Raw genomic sequence first — 21,403 nt, forward strand, 5'->3', positions numbered from 1 at the left:
TAATTTGAAAATAAATGAAAGAACAATTCCATTTACCATAGCATCAGAAAACATAAAATTTTATCTTAACAAAGTTTTGCCAGATGTCAACACTGAAGACTATAAGACATTCCTGAGATAAATTAAAGACGACCGAAAATAAATGGAGAGATACATCATGATTATGGATTAGAAGACTCAATATTGTTAAGATGTCACTTGTTTCCAAATTGAACTATCCAAATCAAAATCATACCATGATTTTTTGTTTTAGAAATTGATCATCAGCTGATTTTTCAAAATCTGTATGGAGATTAAAGGACCTAGGATAGCCATAATATCTTGACAACAAAGTTGGGGAACTTTGATTACCTGATTTCAAAGTTCAGTATAAAATTATAGTAATCAAGGGGCGCCTGGGTGGCTCAGTCAGTGAAACGTCTGCCTTTGGCTCAGGTCATGATCCCAGGGTCCTGGGATGGAGCCCTGGTTGGACTTCCTGCTCAGTGGGGAGTCTGCATTTCTCTCTCCCCCTGCCCCTACACCCTGCTCGTGCTCTATCTCTCCCTCTCTCAAATAAATAAATAAAATCTTAAAAAAAACACAAAACCATAGGGACGCCTGGGTGGCTCAGTCGGTTAAGCGTCTGCCTTCAGCTCAGGTCATGATCCCAGGGTCCTGGGATAGAGCCCCACATAGGGCTCCCTGCTCAGCAGGGAGCCTTCTTCTCCCTCTCCCACTCCCCCTGCTTGTGTTCCCTCTTTTGCGGTGTCTCTGTCAAATAAATAAAATCTTAAAAAAAAACAAACTATAGTAATCAAGATAGTGTGTTATTGGCACAAGAATAAATGAATAGATCAGAGAGCCCAAAAGTAGATTTATGTTTATAGTCAGCTAATTTTAAAGATCTTATTTTATTTTAGAGAGGGCGTGCAGGAGCAGGGGGAGGGGTAGAGAAGGGGGGGAGAGGGAAAAAATCTCAAGCAGGCTCAGTGCTAAGTGCAGAACCCCACACAGGGCTCAATCTCACAACCCTGAGATCATGACCTTAGGGGAAACCAAGAGTTGGATGCTTAACTGACTGAGCCACCCAGGCACCCCTACAGTCAGTTTATTTTAAAAAGAGACACCAAATGAATTCAATGGAGACAGAATATTTTCAACAAATGTAGCTAAACCAAACAGCCTTACAGGGGTTAGGAGGAAGGAAGATCCTTAGTCCTTGCCTCACGCCCTACATATAAATGAATTAGAGACAGATCATAGACCTAAACATAAAAGTGAAAACTGTAATGCTTTTAGAAGAAAACATAGGAAAATATTTTCATTACTTTGGGTTTGACAAGTATATTTTAGACAAGACACAAAAACATATAACCATAAAAAGAAAAAAAATTGGACTTCATCAAAATACACCACTTCTTCTGCAAACCAAAGTCACCATTAAGAAAATACCCCATGAACAACACAGGGGTCAAGGGCACTGACCACCTGTGCACAAATTTCCACTTTATAACTTTCGACTTCTCAAAACCTAAGTATTAACAGCTTAACTGTTGGATTGGACGGAATAACATAAAGTCGATTAACATATACTTTGTATATGTATTATATTCTACAATGTTAAGAAAACTGTAATAGAAAATATATAAAACTGCCAATAAGCATATGAAAAGGAGTTAAACATCATTAATAATCATGCTATAGATATAACAGAACTGGAACTCTCATAATTGCATATGAATGCACATAAAATGGCATATACAATAACTTTGGAAACATTTTCAGCAGTTTCTTATAAAATTAAACATAAACCTAACTTGTGACCCAGCAATCCCAGTTATTTCAAAAGAGAAATGAAAACATGTTCAGAAAGAAAGCTCATAACTTTATTTATAATCACACCAAACTGAAAATAACTCAAAGGTCCATAAATAAGAGAATGGACAAATTACAGGATATTCATGCAATGGAACATGACTGAGTAGCAAAAAGAAACCAAGTATATATGCAACAATGTTGATGAATCTCAGTCATTTTGAGCAAATGTAAAGTTCTACATGTTCACTTTTACCAGATGTAAAAGTGAACATGTATAATTCCACTTATATGAAATTCAAGAACAGGTAAAACTACTCTATGACAATAAAAAAATAGAAAAATGGTTGCAAGGGAGAAAGGGAGGAATAAATTCATTGGAAAGTGGCAAAAGGGAAAGTTTTTGAGATGGTGGAAAATTCTTTATCTGGATTGTGGTAAGGATCACACAGATGTATATAGATTTGTCAAAAGTGATAGAATTCTAAAATCTATGCACTCCACGGTCCACAAATTTTACTTGAGGACAAATCATTTCCCCTGATTTATCAGAGAGCTATCTATCACTTCCAAAAAGAGTTGTTCACAGAGACATATTTACTTATCCCCATTTATAGCAGCTTTGTCCTTGAGTCAGCTCTTCAAAAGAAAACTTGACTTGTTTCCGAATTCACTAAGTCTTCTGGTGAAATGTTGCTCATAAAGTTTTATTTCTTGTCCTAAATTTCTAATTCAAAAAACATTACTCATCATCTTGTACCATAGAAGTTAAAGACTGAAGTTACCATAGATACAGTTCAAACCCTCAACTACTTTTTAAATAAAAACAGATGCCTAAACTGATTTGTCCAGGATCATATTATTTCCTTTCAGAAATAAAAAAATATGTATCATACATTGTCACTCTTTGCATATACTAACATTTGGGCAAATATAACAGCTTACCTTATAATAAACGTATATTAGACCGTTATGTGTGCTTTAAATGGCAACTGAGGAAGCATAAGGAATAATGATTGCCATTAGGTTAGAATACTTTATATATAAATTGACATTATATCAGCTGTATTTTTTAAAAAGCACATATTTTCATTTCCAAGTTCATAGTGGCTGTTTTTTCATGAGTGATGCAATTCCTAGTTGAAGTGTGTTGGTCTTTACAGCTGGGACACTTCTATCAGGCTGCTTTTCAGGAGCTGTACTGATGATCTATAAAATCTGGGCAAATGAAAAACTTACAGATTTTTGACACTGGAGTCAGTGAATGGCGTAATAGCATCCCTGTACCATATGGAAGGTAAATGTAATAAAATTTCATCAAAAAGTTTTTGGCAGTGTTAGTTGTGACAAGCAGATAGAGGCTTAAAATGCTTAAATAATGAAAAAACACTTTTAATTATGTAGGAAAATTTTTATTCCATAAATATAATTTCATAAACTTTAAAAAATTAGACAGCTATACAATAAGTAACTACACTTACTGACAATGCAGAGAAATGTTAAAGGATTTTATTAGACAGCCACAGTGTCTGAGGTCCTGGATTTTAAACTAAATGTTGCTACAGTATTGCCAACTACTAATTCCCCATAAAAATCTAACAATCACCATTATTACAAACATATCATTAATTGTGATCTATTTTTTTGTAGGAAAATCATTCAAGTGTTCTCACATAAACAGCACTTTAATAATGTTCCATTTTTATGAAAATAGATGACTCATTTCAAGATAGAAATAAAAATGTCTCAGAAGTGGGACCAAAATTAATAAAACATATTTTACATAACTCTTTGGTGTGTTTGTTTTATGAATACCTGCTGATATCATACTTCAACGTGATCTTTACAGGAAAACACAAGCATAGATGATTTTCCCTTTTCCCCTGCCCCCAATAACTTCTCAGAATAGCATATTTAAAATTTTTTTTGGTATCAACTGTCAATTTTTTTAGTGGCTTTGACTTCTGCCTATCGGATAGGAGTCTCAAGCTTCAAACACAAGCCCAATTCCACAATCCACAATCTTACAGCAGAAATGACCTGGTCTGGGGCACCTGGGTGGCTCAGATGGTTAAGCGTCTGCCTTCGGCTCAGGTCATGATCCCAGGGTCCTAGGATCGAGTCCCGCATCAGGCTCCCTGCTAGGTGGGAGCCTGCTTCTCCCTCTGCCTCTGCCTCTGCCTCTCTCTCTCTCTCTGACTCTCATGAATAAATGAATAAAACATTAAAAAAAAAAAAAAAAGAAATGACCTGGTCTGAGTAAAGGAATTTCCTGATGCGGTGATTTACCTCAGTTTAATCTCCTACTCAGGACAGTGCCAGAGTCTGTATAGGTCTGGGAAGCCTTTTTGGACCTCATGGAGATTGAGACCCAAGGAGGAGGGCAGTTAAGAGAAATTCAAACTAAATTCTCCCTTCTTTCTTCTCAACTCCACAGCAAGCTTGGTAGGTGTAGTTGCCTGGCCCATACTCTAATCCTCCTAAAGTGAGCCTATTGCTCGCTAAAGCTGAGGAAGGGTACTGAGTTATCTTTTAAAGCAGCTGATGGGCAATTTTGAAAACCGTCTTGGTGCTTACTACTATCTTCAGGGCTATAGCCTTCAGACTAAGGTAAGAAAGTGAGGCAAACAGATCTGAGACCATCAATTAGTAAAAACACATGTAGCATCTTACTCTGGTTTTGGCAGGTTTAAGAGTAACTTAATTACCAACATCATACTTTCCAAAGAATTTTAAAGAAATATGCAAAGGGGATCTTTTTGTGATTACTGGCTACATAGTAAGTTTTAAAATATGAGTATTAGCACTAGAAAACTATTTAAAGCTTGTAGACAACAGTTACTTTCTTAAGTTGAAGAAAGCTCTTTTCTTATAATAATTTTCCTTTAAAAAGAGGTTTTCAACAGATTAGGATGAGCATTATCAGTAGATGACATTTACTTTTTTTTTGACATAAAGTTCTTAAATAACTTCAGTCAATGCAGACAGTTACATCACCACCTTCAGCACCACATAGGCTGGGTGACCTCCACTGCGGCAGTTGGTCAGAGACTGCTTGGATGGCTTTGTGGTCCTTCTCTAGTGTCAGTAGTCAGTTTGGTTTATGGCAAACAAACACTGTAAATTGTTAAGGAAGATGTAATGCAGGACTATTAACATGTCATTTTGTTAGATAAATATTTTATAAGACATTCTAAGAAGAAACAAATTCTGAGTTATCTTCCACTAAACTACCCTAACTGAATATTTTCTGCAATTTTCCTCCTCTGGAACATGAATTGGTAAGTATATATATTGTACACTGTATTATCCCTTTAATGTATTTCCAGAATCACAGTATATTCTTAAACTCAATTTTGGAATATCTAAGTTAAAGAAGGGCTACTAATGAAAATTAATATTTAAGCTGAAATTCATAATCTAATATCCTTGTATTACTGAAACAGACAAATGTTATATTAGCAAGAAAATAAAAATTAAAAAAAATAGTTTACCAGCAAACAAGGTAAAGTCTTAATTCTTGACTCTATCATTCTTTCCCTACTAGCCCAATTCCAGAAGTCTTATATTCATGAGATGGGAAGAGGTGGAAGGTTGAAGAATATATCCACAGAAAGGAGTTATTATATTCTCAAGAGAAAATTTTGGAAAACCTTATTTAACCATTTCCATACAATTTTAAATGTTATGTACACAATCACATACTTAGAGCTCGGTAAGTTCTTTAACCAATAATCATTTCCAAATTTTAAAATGACGTTTTTATCAAAACAAATGACAACACTGATCATATGATAAACTCAGGATGGAAATTAAGTACTGAAGTACAGTGAGTCAATTACAGCAATATGTACCTGATTAATCATTCTTAGCATTTTAATTTATGCTGCCATTACCCCTTAAGATTTAGCATTTTAAACTTTTGTTTCACTTACATCCTGTAGCCATGCCTGAAAATATACCTAGTAATGGGACACTGAACAGATTTCACTTCACTGTGGTAGTCTACTGTAACTTAGATAACATATACTAACCTAAGAATAATAGGATTCTTATGTGAAATCCTTTATTCTGCACTCTAGCTTACTGAAAGGCAAGAACAATTCTAAATTAGCCACAGAAAGAGGCTCTTATCTTTTTGTTTTAATTACCCTAATATTTTGATTTGTATGATTAAAAATATTTGCAATATTAAAATACTGTCCAAACTTGTTTTTTATTGATATAGTTGAACTTTACAACAGTGTCATAAAATACTATAAACAGAGCCTGCAGATAGAGGGGAAAAAAAAGGCAAATTTAAATATATTAACCAGATTAAAGCATGCAAAAGATCCAATGATAAACACATTAAATAATATGCTAATGGTATGTAATTTACCCACTATAGGTTCTTTGTATTCTGTCACAAAAATATTAAACATCAACTTGAAATTTGGTGAATGGACTTGATTCCTGATTTATATATATAATATACCCTTTGCATGTATATGCTTAATTTTACTGATTGTGTTACAGTATTTAGAGAAGTTTGGTATTGGTATATAATTACTATCCACAATGCAGTAAATAATGGTGGGAAATGCATTCTCCTAATTTGCTCTGTGAACTTAAAAAGCACTAAAGAATTAACAACATGGGTCACTGAGGGACCAAAATTCCTTTCTATTCACATTAACTTTTCGCATGAAAAGCTTCAAATATAACTCTAATAAAAAAATAGAGTTTTCAGGGCAAACTTTTCAGCAAAATTTACAGAAGCAGATTTGAATAGAAGATTCAATAACCAAGCTAATACTAAAAAATACAATTAACTAGGAATTAGTTCCCTTTTCTACCTTGATATTAAAATATAGTGGCCTTAGCAAGAGGATGAAATGCCATTTGGAGTCCCATAAGCACAAGGGACAATCCAAAGAGATGGAAAATGTCTCTTTCACAAATTCTGACAAGTTCAGATTTAAATTAAAGGGGTTGAAAGGGGTTTATGCCAATGCTTTTTATTTGTTTGCCATTATAACTCTGAGTGGGTATGAAATACTCGAGAAATTTCAAAAAGTAATTCTGCAGAACTAGTGTGGCCATTACCAGGATGATCACACTGAATTTTAGGAAAGGAGTTGAAATGGTTCCCACAAAGTACTACTGCCCCTTTAACAAGTAGATGAGTCCATTGTGGAGAGAGTCAAGATGCTCCTGTCGTTGGTATAGAAAGGATCCGATGCACTCCAAGATCTAAAGTAACAATAAGAGAAAAGTTTGGCTCACCAGGACCTATGTTTTAAGTGAGACAAAAATTTACTCTAAAACTTAGGATCAAAATGAAATTTGAATATTAAAATAATCACTTATTGATTCATTTTTAAATGCTAAGAGAAGTTCTTCATACTAGCCTTTAATGACCAGTCTATTTATATAATACAAGAACTTGGAAAAAAAATAATGCTCTAGTCATTATTTAAATATTAGCCAAAATTCAGACATTCATTAGCATTAAAACAATTTCTGTAAGTAGTAAAGCATGAGATGCTCTTAAAATTTTAACAATACAATAAGAAGTATGTTACTAAGAGTTATGCACAATCAGTTTTACTGAAAAGCAACTAGGCTATATTTCGACATTACAGAAGCAAACAAACATCCCACTTACCAAAAGCTTTGGAATGAAATAGTAATATGTTCATATTATATTATACTATTTCTTTTCAGCTATAAATTCTATTCTAAAGATTTTAACATAATTAGCTTGAATGCAGTAAATGGTTTATTCAATAGGTATCAAAGACAGCTGTCACTCAGTACAGTTTTCACTTAACTGAGAACAAATAAACCTTTAATGGTCTGGAAAATTTAACTACTGTCTGAATAATAAGGCCTATAAGCGATTAATTACATAATGCTTTATTTGCAGCTCTATTAATTTAAGCTAAAATAACTCAAGACCAGAAATAGCCTTCCATGCTTAAAATAGCCTAACCCATTTCAAGGACAGTATCAGGATTACCAAGTCAAAGGTGGCTTTTCTTAGAGAAGACTAAGAGCACTAAACAATAAATACATTTTATGTAACTTTTTCCAGGGTTCCTACTTTCCTAAACAAAGATGTTAGAGGAAGAGACTAGCATTTAAAATGGCTTTTAAATTCACTCATCAAATAATCCACTGTTTCCTTGAGATTCTGTATGTAGTTTAAGTTTAAATCAATTAAGCAAGCACAGTGATAATGAAGTTTGGAACCTAGAAATTTTACAAAGTTGGCAAAGAGAAACACAAATAAGCTACAACCATACTGGTAGTTTACAAATTCTCTAATTTTAAACACCTTAGTTTAAGGAAGGACCTGTTCACTATTGTCTCTCTTTAGTACCTAGAACTGCACCTGGTACATAGCAGGGAGTATTTGTAAAATAAATAAATGAATGAAGTGAGTCTATGAACATTTCTTAAAAGTATTTATCCAAGAAAAAGTATGCTTAGATACATATGACAAAACATAGCTCCCAACACCCTAATTATCGGGAGTCACTCAGTTTCCATTCCCAAATTGCCAATATTTTATATTAGTTTTCCTCTTTTCCAACCATTGCTTACATAGAAGAATTTTATTAGGTAAGGTTTCTTTTGTTTTTGATCTTTCCAAAGCACACATGTGCACTCATATGTTAAATATCATATTTGACAGAACATTAAATACTGGAACTACATATTAACTATTAAGTCCTTTCTATTCAGAAAATAGGTTTGATTAGGATAAAGTAACTGTTGGTAAAATGCACAAAGGAAATCATTTATTGCTGAAGTACAGCCTTTAGTGTACAACAGGGCATATTCTTCATATAGCACCATGATGCTACATTTGAAACCAAGCCTGCAATATGGCATATTCCTTCGAAAACATCAATTAATAAAATGTAAGAATTTTTGTGCCTGGACGGTAAAAGTTTTTAATCAGTAGAATGTGCATATGAAAGCACTAGTTGTATTTCTCAAGTGATGCTCATTACATCTTATGCTTAATAGGTTAATAGAACAAATATCCAAGGGCTTCTACATCTTGTAACAGAAGTAGTAGTCTTGTTTCACCTTTTAAGTTAGACATGAAATAGAAATGTATAAAGGCTGTCTCAATATCAAAACAGAAATGCCAAATGTCTTTCTCTAATACAATTATATGGAAAAAAACAGAAACAAAACTCTACATATCAAAATGACTTTCAAAGTTTAAATATGTTAATGGATATATGGCAATTTCCATATAGCCCTTTGAAAAGCACCAAGTGGTTTTTCATATTGTATGATTTTTATCCACTAGAAAAAAACTGAATAGATCTTAAAGGACTTTTTAGATTATTCATTTAAAAAAAAAAAAAGGATAATGACAGTACTAACCAATAACATAACCTGAGATGTTGGACAAAACTGGTAAGATATTTATAGTCTGTCAAACAAGATATTACTGTTAAACATTTTATTAGGAAAATAAAAAATAAAATCTTACAAAAGAAAATATTATGATACAATTTTAAGTGAAAAAAAGTACAGATGATAACAGCCACCTTCAGGAGAATGTGCTGAAATAAATCCCCTATTTCCAGGGGCAGGTTCAAAGGGATAATACAGTGTAAAAATGGCTATGTAAAGAAAAATGGGGGTCTATTACCTGAATAATGGATATCAAACAATGAGAATATATATATAAAGCAAAAATATTTTTGGCTTATTTAAAATTAATTACAGTTTTTTTAATAGTGAAGATGTATACTGTCATTAAAATTAAATTAAAATTAAAATTCCTATTGAAGCAGAAATTTAAAAAATTCTGTGGAAGTTCTATAGTAGTCTCTTAGTCTAACTCCCACCTTAGTTCTATAAAGTAAAGCTGTTTTAATAAGTAAAATAATACTATAAAGTAGGTCCTTCTGGAACTTCTTTTGGAAAACTTGGTGGCCTGGGTACATGACAGAGCTCCTTTCTAATAATGCATTTTATAATACATTTGTGTAAGTCAAAATACATAAGTCCCAATAAATTTAACTGTTCATAGTAATTCTTTTATGGAGAATAAAATTACTACAAAATGATACCACAGCATTATGGAAATATTTTTGATCACATGTTATAATCAATAAATGGAGACTGGAAACACAGATGTTTTAAGAATGTTATTTATAAATGCAACTGTACCACAAAGACATGGCCATAACTAAAGGCAAAATGGGAACTAATACGTTTGCCAGTAAATGTTACCTGAATTTTATGATACATATGAATGATAATTACTCATCATTTTTAAAACAAAAAGCTAGGCAAATATTAAAAATTATTTTATCAGCAGATAATAGTGCTTCCTCCACCCCCTCTATTCCCCCCTCCTGGGGTATATTCCAAACTTTTCCAGGCCATGGCACATGTAGAAAGTGATTATTCATGTGGTACATGGTGGACAATGGAAATCACCATCTATCTATCCCTGCCCATCTATAACTATTCCTGCACACCAGTGCACTGCTGCTCTAATTTTAGGAATATGATATAATTAACCTTAACACCAAAGCATGAAAAAAGTTATTGCTACTTCCTAATGTCCCCTGAATAATATGTCTCTTGGGGAAATAATGAAGAAATGAATCCATTTCACTTTTAAATAAATTTAAGTGGCATTTAACAAAACATGGCATTTTTTTGTTATGATCCACAAAAGCAAGCACTGATAAATCTAATTCAAGAAATAGATTTGGGAGGGGACAGAAATGCTAAGATTCTTCTAAACCATAATTTAATGTGCCCTATTCTAACTTAAAAACTTTTAATTAGACCATGAATACCAAGTAAAAAAATATCACAACTCATTTTAAAAACCTCATTACAGAGATAAAATGGTGTAGGAGAGCAGAAATACAGCCTTTTGTGTTTATAAATACCTCAAAGTCTCAAATGACTGACCAGAAAATATACATGAAGAGTAAGAGAAGCGAAATCCTTTGATTTTACTATTATGTGTAGACTATTTTGTAAATACAAAAAGCAAACAAACAAAAAACAAATACAGGAAATAAAACAGTAATATAAGGTATAATCAAAAAAAGAAAGTTATAAAAACCAAATAAGTATCATATACACACTCCTATTCACCATATTTTAGAAAGACTGTAAAGCAAAACTTTTTGTTCATTAGATGAAGTCTCTTCAAAGGTGCTTTCTCTTCCTTTGTTAGTGAAAAAGCCCCCTACCCCAAAGCCACAAAATGAAATCTACCATCAAAGAGTGCTAATAAATAGCACACCTCCCGCTTCAGTTGGTAAAACCAGCTGCTGATTTATTAGGTATCTAGAGATGCAGGTTCATCCTGTTCCAGTTTATAGGACACTCATCTGCAGCAAAGGCTACTTAGAGAAATTTCACACCTGCTGACATGGGTTGGACTACATCTTCCTACTACTCGTTCCAGCATTCTTCCAACAGATGCGCACGCTGTTTCTCCTTCTGAGAAACAGCACATGGAGTCCAAGCACTTGATACCTGAATTTGTTTCAGTAAGCTGGAGGAATTGAAGCAGAAAAAAATTAGTTATTTATAGATCTGGATTTCCAAAAAGCACTAAAAAAAAAAAAACTACAACAAGCACTTTAAAATCAAAAGTAATGTATATAAATATACATGTTTTCTATAATATGAAAATGTATGGAAGGCTTTAAGACTAATATACAAAAATATTTAAAAGGCACTGTGTCCTAAATTGGAAAATGGATGAAATAATTATATAAAAATAAGTAGCTGGTTATTATTTAAATATGCAAAGATTCTGGATTTTAATGTCTTACTTTAACAATTTATTATAGCCAAAATGATTTACATTAACGACTCAAACTGAATTCTAATTCTTGAGTTTTTGTTTAGGTGAAATGCTCCTGCAATTTCAATGAAAAATGTCTAGCAATTGAGAAAAACGGAGTGTGAACTGTTCTGAAGACTGGGAAATAATAACCAGGCAGGACCTAACCCCAATCTTCAACAACAACAACAACAGTAGCAAATACTTTATGTAATGTTTTCTGTGTGCCGGGTTCTATATGTAGCACTCTACATATATCCACTGAAACAATCCTTGAAAATGTATTATAATTTTATAATTCTCCTTGAAAAAAGCATCATTTACCTGAAATTTGCTAAGCAACTATTAAGTGCCAATTATGCCCATAATCAGCTTATCTTGCTTTTAAAAAATTTACTGATTAATTTAATCTACTGTATTAAAATCCACTAAACAAATGACTAACTACTATTTTTATTAATTTCTGAAGGTATGCAAGATTTGTACTGATTCAGGCATAAATAACCCAGCAAAATAACTTAAAGCCATTACTACTACTAATTTTAATCCTGTTAAAATGAGGGGAAGAAATGGTATGATCACATAGCCCAGTGAATCCCAACCTGGTTTTGACATGATCAAGTGTACTCCTTAATTTCTCAGGGAGTATCATTTTATTTTATTTATTATTTATTTATTTATTTATTTATTTATTTATTTATTTATTTATTTGAGAGCGAGAATGAGATAGAGAGAGCATGAGAGGGGGGAGAGTCAGAGGGAGAAGCAGACTCCCCGCTGAGCAGGGAGCCCGATATGGGACTCGATCCCGGGACTCCAGGATCATGACCTGAGCCGAAGGCAGTCGCTTAACCAACTGAGCCACCCAGGCGCCCTGGGGGGTATCATTTTAAACAAACTGTTTTTCATTCACTTTCCTTACATATATAACATACTGTATAACAAATCTTTGGAAAGTATAGAGGAAGGAGAACAAAAATAGATTCATTAGAGGGTTCCAATTCACAAAGGTTGGGAGTCACAAAGGCATGGCAACAGGGGACATTTGTGGAGATGCACACAATGGACATAAGATGGGTATGATGGAACATAAATAACCTGGTGCTCGGAATATAAGGAACGGGTGAGGTCCTGCAAAATCCCTGCTCAGAGTAATCCTGCCAAATACCAAGCAGTGCAAGACAACATGGTTCCTGTCTGGCAATTACCTAATTGCACCAACATCCCAGGGTCTGCTAAGAACTGAGAAATAGCCAAATTTTACTAGTTCTTTCATTACAATACCCTTGGTTTAGGACTGTTTATGGTACTGTTTCTTAAACTGTTTTTTGAGAGATGTTTACAGATGTCTCGTGAAAAAATGTTCTGTGGCCAATTAATTAAGTTTGGGAAACACTAATTCAATGAGTCTAAACAGACTTTTTGAGTAAAAGACTGTCAATAAGTCAGGATGCATGGTCAGTCTCCAGGGGGAGAGCTGGACATGGTGCAATTCTCAAACTTTTTTTTTTTTCAGTTAAATCTTCCCTCCTACCCCCACTGCCCCTGGGAATCAATCAACACTAGGAAGAACATTAATATCCAGAGGAACAGTTTAAAAAATGCTGGTTTAGGGATTAAACCAGGTTTAAGGATTTTATCGTCTCCCAGTTTCCTCCTTGGGTCCTTAGGCTCCCATTTCCTCCATCTCAAAATCACCATCCACAAGAAGCAGGACTCGGAAGCTCCCACATACTCAAAGGTGAAAGTACAATACTGCAAGGAGGCCTTAAGGCCCTTTATAACCTGACCTCAGGCTGCCTTTCTTGCTCAACTTCCCAATGTTCCTGTACAGTCTTCACACAGCCAACCAGTGCAGTGTTCCTTGTCTTCGGGCAGATGTCAGGGCCTGTCACCAATTATGGTCAGAATGCTGACCCCTACACCTAGTTCAGTTTAAATACCATCATCTCCATGAAACTTCCCTCACCTCTCCAACTACGAGTAATCTCTCTCTGGATTCTATTGCACTGCTTGTTTGCATAACTTAAATTCTACAAGCACTTAAATTCAACTTGTATTTATTGAGCAAGGCACTGTGCTGATTCCCAGAGGGGATGGCAATCTAGTAAGTTAATAAGGGTAAAGAAAGGATGGGAGATAAGTCAGGAACAAATAATGGTAGTTATATTAATGGAATGCTTACTATGTATGTGCCAGTTCCTATGTAAGACGCTTCTCATGGATTATTCTCATTTAAAACTTATAACAAACTTTTGGGGTAAGCACCATATTCAGAAACATTTTACAGTTGAGGAAAGAGAGAAGTTGAGAACTCGTTCAAGATCACCCTGCTGAGGCTTGAGTCTTGGTTTCTTTAATTCTAGAGCTCAAACCTCTTCATGCCATTATACTGCCTTCTTATAATTATGGTAATGAGGCTGACTACAAATATTAACAAAGAGGAGGGAAAGCTCAAACCCAGCTGTTGTTGTTGGTATTGGTGGGAAGGCATTTGAAAGAGTTGATGAAAAAGATAGCATCTGAAACACATTTTAAAGACTGGGTGGGATTTCAGTAGTTGGAGATGGGAGAGAAAGAGCATTCTAGGCTAAGCAAAGAGAATGAGTAATTATATGTGGGTAGAAAAGTATGATGTGTATTCAGCACATGTTTAGCCTACGTATAAGAAAGTAGTTGTTACACCTGCCCCCTTGCAAAAAGACTAGTGTGACTTTAAGTGTGATCCACGCATCAGTGTTGGTCCAGAAACATTTGTTACTGGCCTATGAGGAGATAAGTGTTTCTGGTCTGTACGAATAAGAGGTTAGAAAATTTTATGGCAATTTGACAGAATACTTTTATAACTATTGAATCTAATAGTAATTTAAAAATCAGAGCTTATTTTATATATCTTTTAAATTTCATTTCCTAGTACACATTTTGACTCTTAAACAAGATGGATTTGGACTGCACAGGTCCACTTATAAATTTTTTTCAATAAATACACATACAGTACTACAAATATATTCTCTTCCTTTTTGATTTTTTCTCTAGCTTACTTTATTGTGAGACCAGAGCATATAATACCTATAAGATACAAAATACGTGTTAATTGGCACTTTTATGTTATTGATAAGGTCCCGGTCAATAGTAGGCAATTAGTTAGGTTTTTGGGGAGTCAAAAGTTATACCTGGATTTTTTTACTGCATGAAGTGTCAGCGCCCCTAACCCCCACATTGTTCAAGGGTAACTGTAACTCATTTTTATTGTATTTTACCAAAGTATTGGTCCATGATGGACTGGAAATTAAAAACAACAAAACAAAACAAGAGAACAAACTGGTCTTTCACATTTGGCTGGAGAACAGTAAGCTAGACCAGAAACTATACAGAGCAAGGAGTCTGCCTGGTACTTCTTAACAACTTGTGCTTTGCTTATATAGCTGGTGCTCAACTTTCAAGGATTCACTGAAGATGAAGTCCATAAGGTTAGCAGCATTTGAGTGACCACATATGAGCACACCACCACTTAGGTCTGGATCTGACTTTAGGTAATTATGTTGCTTTGCACTTATTACCTCACTTAAAATCTAAGGAGAGGTATTACTACATGGATAACCCCAAAGAGAGTAAACATCTCAAAATATTAAAAATATTATAAAGAAATGACTTCCTTAAGATCACCTTTTGAATTAGCAAAAATATATTTCCTTTTTTTCTCTAAAGAGAAAAAAAAACCCAGTTGCTTTAAAAATGCTGAATGCTGGTTAACTGTGCTTCTGTAAAGCTGCTATTTATATAAAAAACTACACTGTTCTCCAGCAAACGTCCAAGCTCTATCACTTTCCCATATACATATCTTTGATCTCATATTCAGGAACTGGGAGACCAGCCAGATACATGTAGCCACAGCTGCCAATTAAGTGGGAGTAGGAAAAGGGTGGAACATTTAAATCTCATTTCATTCAAAGTAAGGAGAGGGAATTATTCCTTTTGTGTGTGTGTCTTTTTTTTTTTTTTGAACTGCTTATAAATACTAGACAAGGAAAAAAAAAAGCAAAGTAATGGGAGTGAGACCCTCCTTGGTGGCACTTTAATTTACCAGAAATTTTGATTCATTGGTAAGACCCTCTGCCACATTTGCTTCCCAGGAATGACCATATGATTTAGAGCTGAAAGGGCTGCCAAGCAAAACAACTACGGAGATTGAACATAATTATGTATGGCTAATAAAAATTTTCATCTTTATATAAGAACTTGCCTTCTGAAATAAATTCTGACTCACTGCTCGTTTCCATTATTTTCATATTAATGAGAGTAAACATTTAAAAGTTTCTCCTAGTGCTTCTACTTCTATCTTTCTTGAATCTTCTCGATGTTAGAAAATTGTCATACATCTCTAAATTATTTAGTCCTTCTTATGACATCTTACCTATCAAATCAAAAAAGTCCTTTTAAGTTTAGATAAGAATTATTGAACTATTAACCATATTTGTTCTTTAGTCTTTAAAACAGTTTTATAACAAATATCTAATCAAAGTGAGAATCTTGTATAGCCTTAAAGGAGATATTTGAAAACTGTAATTATGAAAGAAAAAAAAAAAGGTTGTGTTCAAGGAAATGTTTTTCTTTTTAATGTAAAATCAAAAGCCGTCAAATAGTACTGATTTCCAAATCTGGTTAAGAATAATAAAACCCAGGGCGCCTGGGTGGCTCAGTTGGTTAAGCGACTGCCTTCGGCTCAGGTCATGATCCTGGAGTCCCGGGATCGAGTCCCACATCGGGCTCCCTGCTCAGTGGGGAGTCTGCTTCTCCCTCTGACCCTCTTCCCTCTCATGCTCTCTATCTCTCATTCTCTCTCTCTCAAATAAATAAATAAAATCTTAAAAAAAACCAATAATAAAACCCTTAAAACAAGTAATGGCTTCAACTCATTATTCAGAATTGCAAGAGGTAGCTTTTTAGCAATGGCATTTAGAAGACTGCTGTCTCTTACTCAAGGCCCATTTCTTCAAAATATGCCTCAAAAGCTCACATTCACTCCTTTACATTCTCTTCCCTCTTTCCTTTTCCTCAAGGAAAATAAACAACTTTGGAAGATAGTTATAAATACCTCCATACTGTCTTTTAGGGATCTCCAGAGAGGAGATTTCTGTACGTGTTGCCTAAATTTAACTACGAAAATAAGCATACAATAAGAATTACATTTATCAGGTATGGTTATTTTAATAATTTGGTTTATTCTAGTTTAAGAACTGAGACCCCTTTATTTTAATGATGGGGTTACATAACTAACAATATCTGACCAGGAATCTGAAGTTTAGGTTAAGAAGAGTATCAGGTATCTGTAAAAAATGATAAAATCACCTATTTTAACGGAGAGGGTAAATCAGAATAGCACTAATTAATGAACTAACCCATGGTATAGCTGATGTTAAGAATTCAGTTTTCTTAAAAAAAAAAAAAAGAAAAAAAATTCAGTTTTCTAAGTATGAATCGTTCAAAGAATGTCAGAGGGTAATTGTTTCACAGAATAATGTCAACACTAATATTTTTCTTTGTTTCGACCTCCAGATGGAAAAGCTGCTCAAGTAACTCAGCACAGATTTGAAAATAACATTAGTTTTGTAAAGTGTTGTATTTATCAGGTATACATGCAGGTCTTGCTACTCATGGCAGCCTTATTATTATTAGTTTTTTTAAATGTTCACTTTTATTTGCTCACAGAATTTTACTCAGGAAAATATAGCTTTTACTGGCAAACAACTGAATCTGGGCCATTAAAGTTTTCTGTTCCTTTTGTAGTTCACCGCTTTGTTAAATGAGACAGTAGATGTAAGTATCTTTGTCACAGAAGAGGAAGGTGACTTGTAGTTGGCTGAAACTATTCAAAATGTTTTCTTTTGTTGTAGGTGGTGGCAAGTTTCAGGTCTGGGGCTTAGCATCCAGGTCCACAATGAGAAAGGTCAACAGCCCTAACATCCTGTTGATACCCCTATAGTTGCTAGGTATAGCTGAAAAGAGAGCATCCAGAACAGGCCAGGAATCTAGGGACAGAGAAATGACAAAACAATGGAGGCCAAAGAGGCAGGTCACAGTGGAGGGAGATGACTAGAAGGCCCTGGCCCATGACAACATTTAGGGCTCAGCATCATCCTCTGCCTGATTGGCAAGGCTCACCACATTTCGATTAGAGAAAAACAACTGCCATGTCAAGACAGAAAAAATAGAAGAGGGCTATTATATAACATTTATTTTTTGAACTGATTATTTCAAAATATATGTCAAAGGCAGAAATACATAAGAAAAATATTCAAGGTATACTTCACTCAGCCAATGAAAATTCAGTGATAATCAGCAGAAAAAATTGAAGGTCAGGGTAATAACGCCAGCAATTTTACTAAAATCATACTCATGGTTTCAGGGTTCTTCTAGCTTCTTGTTTATAGGAAGAAAGACCAACTATCACAGGATGATGAGATCTTTTCACTCATCACCCTTTTGTAAAAGTGACCATAACAAGGCCCCTGTTACTAGGAGGGTTCTAAGAACCCCTTTCTCAACTGTATTATATATTTTAATGGACATATTAAAGCAAAGCAGTTCCAGATCCATGTCTTCTGAAATATCCACTTGAACCTTTGGGGAACTTTTATCACAGAGGATATAGTTTTATAGCTTTAGTCTAGTCAGGTCCCAAGTGGACTGATTATCTGCTTTGTGGATTATCCAGGGCATAATATAAATCCAGGCCAGCTCCCCCTCTTTACCAGTGAGCTCTTCAGCTGAGTTTTCTTCACAGCTCAATCAGGGCATATTTTAAAAAACTAACAATTTTTCTATATTTATCAAAGCAAAATACAGTAAAAATAATCATACGGAGCATCCCAAAACAAAAGTTCTGAATTCTTTTGAATTTCTTTTCAATTAATAATAAGAGTTGATCTTCAACATTTTTCATTTAGAGCAGTTCACTAAAGGAATCTAATTTTAAAAATATGTCTTCCAGAATAATTCAGATTTTTCAAATTACTGTACCTATTCTATGGTCTGATTCCATGGTAGAGTTAAGATTTATAATTTAAGTAGTTTTGTTTCAAAGTTTCACCATTTACAATGTTTTATCTCAAATGGGGCAACAGCACCTTATTGACCAGTAATTATAATATACAAATGGCAAATAATCCAAGTAAAAATATAATTATTAGTAGTAAGAATTTTTATCCTCCATAATTACTACCAATCAAAATATTTTGCGTATTCCAATAAGGTCTAGAAGTGGTTGTTAGGGTTTACTCCTCAAGAGGTGAATCAAGTCCTCATCAATTCATACTTTTTTTTATTACAAAGATATAACTATGAAAGTTTAGGAAAAGTAAGAAGTGAAAGTCTGATGAATCTGATGAATATTAGTCAACAGAAAATTATTCAGTACCACGTCTAAGCACTCATTCATTGGATCATTCAACTCAAGAGCTAGACTTAGATAAGTAATTTGGTGTCTAACTACATTAAGATATATAAAATGATACACAACTACCTCTTCAAATGGGAAAACTGACTTCAGAAATAACAGAAGTAGCATGACATAGTTTCAAAAGAAAGGAAAAGGAATAATTTCTTGAATATCAAATAGGTTGTGAGAATACCTTACTAGGTTAGAATTCGAGGTGAAGTATGATTTAACACTGTAACTCCAAAGGAAGACTAAAAAAATATTCAGGGATGGACATATAAAAAATGTAAAGATCACAAAAAAAGGAAGACAAGTAAAGAAAAACAGTAAACATATGAGGAACAATGAAAGATTAGGAAAGTAAAAACTGAAAGTCAGGCCAGTTCTCCCATAGCATGCCCCAAGCATGAGAACTTAGCGGATATGTCCCCAGGAAGGTCCAGCGCAGTACTACCTAGTGCACGCAAGAACTGTCCTGCTGGCTGCAAGCCTCAGCTAGCAGGTGCCTACTGTCCTCCCCTCTGTGCTTGCTTTCAGCAAATTCATATGCTGAGCTGACTGAACCCTTATCTTCTTCCATCTGGAAGGACAGAAAAGCAGTAAGTCTCACATTACAGAACAATACTCTCACTGTAAAATAGTTTTAGAATCAAAACAGCAAGTTGGGGTCCACAATCTGCGAGGGAAAATGAATGTTCATACAACACCACATTCATTTACTGTCACAAAAGAGAGCTAACAGCAGCTTCTTAAGGGGAATACAACAAAGCACACAAAATTAAGCCATGATTTTCCAGCGCACAAAGTTAGATTAAAACCAGATTTCCTTCAAAAAAATTCAATTTCTTCTATTATATTCCTTGCCACCGAGATTTAGGGTTCTTATTGCAAAGGTATGTATGCCCTTTTTCACAACTCTTATGCTCCCTTCTCAAAAGACTTCTCTACTCAAAGTGAACTTTAGCAGAGTAGAAGGGTCACTCACACGGCCTTTCAAATGCTAGACATGTGGGTAAGGGGTGGGGGGCTTGACTTATTTAACAAAATTAATTTAATCCTTAATTTGAAATGTAGCTTTTTAGTGAGTGCTAATTTACACAAATTTTTATTCTTTGCTTTTTTTTTTCTTCTAGGGAGTATGTTCCCATAGCCATGCTAATTTGAACCTTTTTTAAATTGTAAGAGAATGTCCTCAATGAATAAAAAAAGTTTTTCCTCGTTATGTGTTTTCTCAGTCTTAGGACTGACCAACAATTATTTCTATCAAAAAAAAATGCTATGGTGAATGTCTTACATGTATAAAAAATAAAGTAGAAGTCCTTGGTTTCAAGAGTACAATAAGCTTATGTGAAGATAGATGATGATGATGATGATGATGATTATTATTATAGCTTTGCCTGTAATACAGGGGATGGGAAAATACTCAAAATGAGTTTTCTTTCATTAAAAAAGTTAATACTTTTGTGTTAATGGTTCTTAAGAAGTACTAACCTGATTAAAGATTTGAAAACTCTTAAAGATATTTTATATCTGCATAATTTTCCTCTTTGTCACAACAGTAAACAATTAAGCTACCATAGATCACACCCAGGAATACTGTTTAATGCAATTTAAAAGAAAGATGTATTCAAAATTCACAGGATGCATAGTAGACAGATGTATGTGAGCACTTGTTCTTCATGCAGCTATAAGAAAATGCCCACCCAGTGGTAACTCACTGCTTTTTTAGAAACAACTGGTATTTCTGCCTGGCCTTTGGTTGAGCATAGTATTTTTTCTTTTTGTTCTCTGATGCTGACAGTAAGTAAATAGACCACAGTATGTAAAATGATTACCTGATAGGTGAAGAACCTGGAGCCTCAGAGAGGTGAACTGATCTGGTTAGGACACACAAGCCGTAGTACCAAGGGTGTCGCTAACACCCAGGCCTCTCCAACAGGGCTCTTCTTTTGCTATACTACCTGACTGGAGAGTGGCTTGCAGCAAAGGCCACCTGACCAGTGTATCCTGTTCTCATTGTGTTTTTTCACAGATGAATGTTAAACTTATTACCTTATCACATTGTTACAGAAACTGGGATCTCTCTAATTTATGATATCCTTACCTCATTTTTTTAAGTCTATTATTGCTTAAAAAAAAAAAAAACCCAAAACCCACATGGCTTGATTTAAGCCAATATGATATGTGAAAATATGATTTCATAAAAACAGCAAGACTATTCACAATGCAAAAATTAATCTTCCCTTGACCAAAGAGTTTGCCAGGTGTTCTTTTAAATAACAAGCTCTCCTATTGTCTTAGAGTTAAATAATTAGATGTTCAAAGGCACATATGGA

General features: G+C 34.3%; 1 protein-coding gene across 2 annotated transcripts in view; it reads right to left on the reverse strand.

Annotated features, from left to right (window-relative positions):
* Nucleotides 1-3,290: 3,290 nt before the first annotated feature.
* The window catches only part of ATP11B (ATPase phospholipid transporting 11B (putative)), a 124,950-nt gene continuing 106,837 nt past the window's right edge, over nucleotides 3,291-21,403 (reverse strand). The window contains exons 29-31 of one of the 2 annotated variants that reach the window (XM_025878088.2): nucleotides 11,202-11,335; nucleotides 4,048-7,032; nucleotides 3,291-3,837 (exon numbers count right to left, since the gene is read on the reverse strand). In XM_025878088.2, the coding sequence (XP_025733873.1) occupies nucleotides 6,951-7,032; nucleotides 11,202-11,335 (216 nt within the window). In that variant the 3' untranslated portion in view covers nucleotides 3,291-3,837; nucleotides 4,048-6,950. Of the gene's footprint in view, nucleotides 3,838-4,047; nucleotides 7,033-11,201; nucleotides 11,336-19,547; nucleotides 19,648-21,403 lie in introns of those variants that run through there. The other variant, XM_073896721.1, reaches the window with a different exon arrangement.

The sequence above is a fragment of the Callorhinus ursinus genome, unplaced genomic scaffold, assembly GCF_003265705.2.
Source record: "Callorhinus ursinus isolate GAN/ISIS: 27379988/994484 unplaced genomic scaffold, GSC_fseal_2.0 scaffold1, whole genome shotgun sequence".
NCBI classification, from domain to species: domain Eukaryota; kingdom Metazoa; phylum Chordata; class Mammalia; order Carnivora; family Otariidae; genus Callorhinus; species Callorhinus ursinus.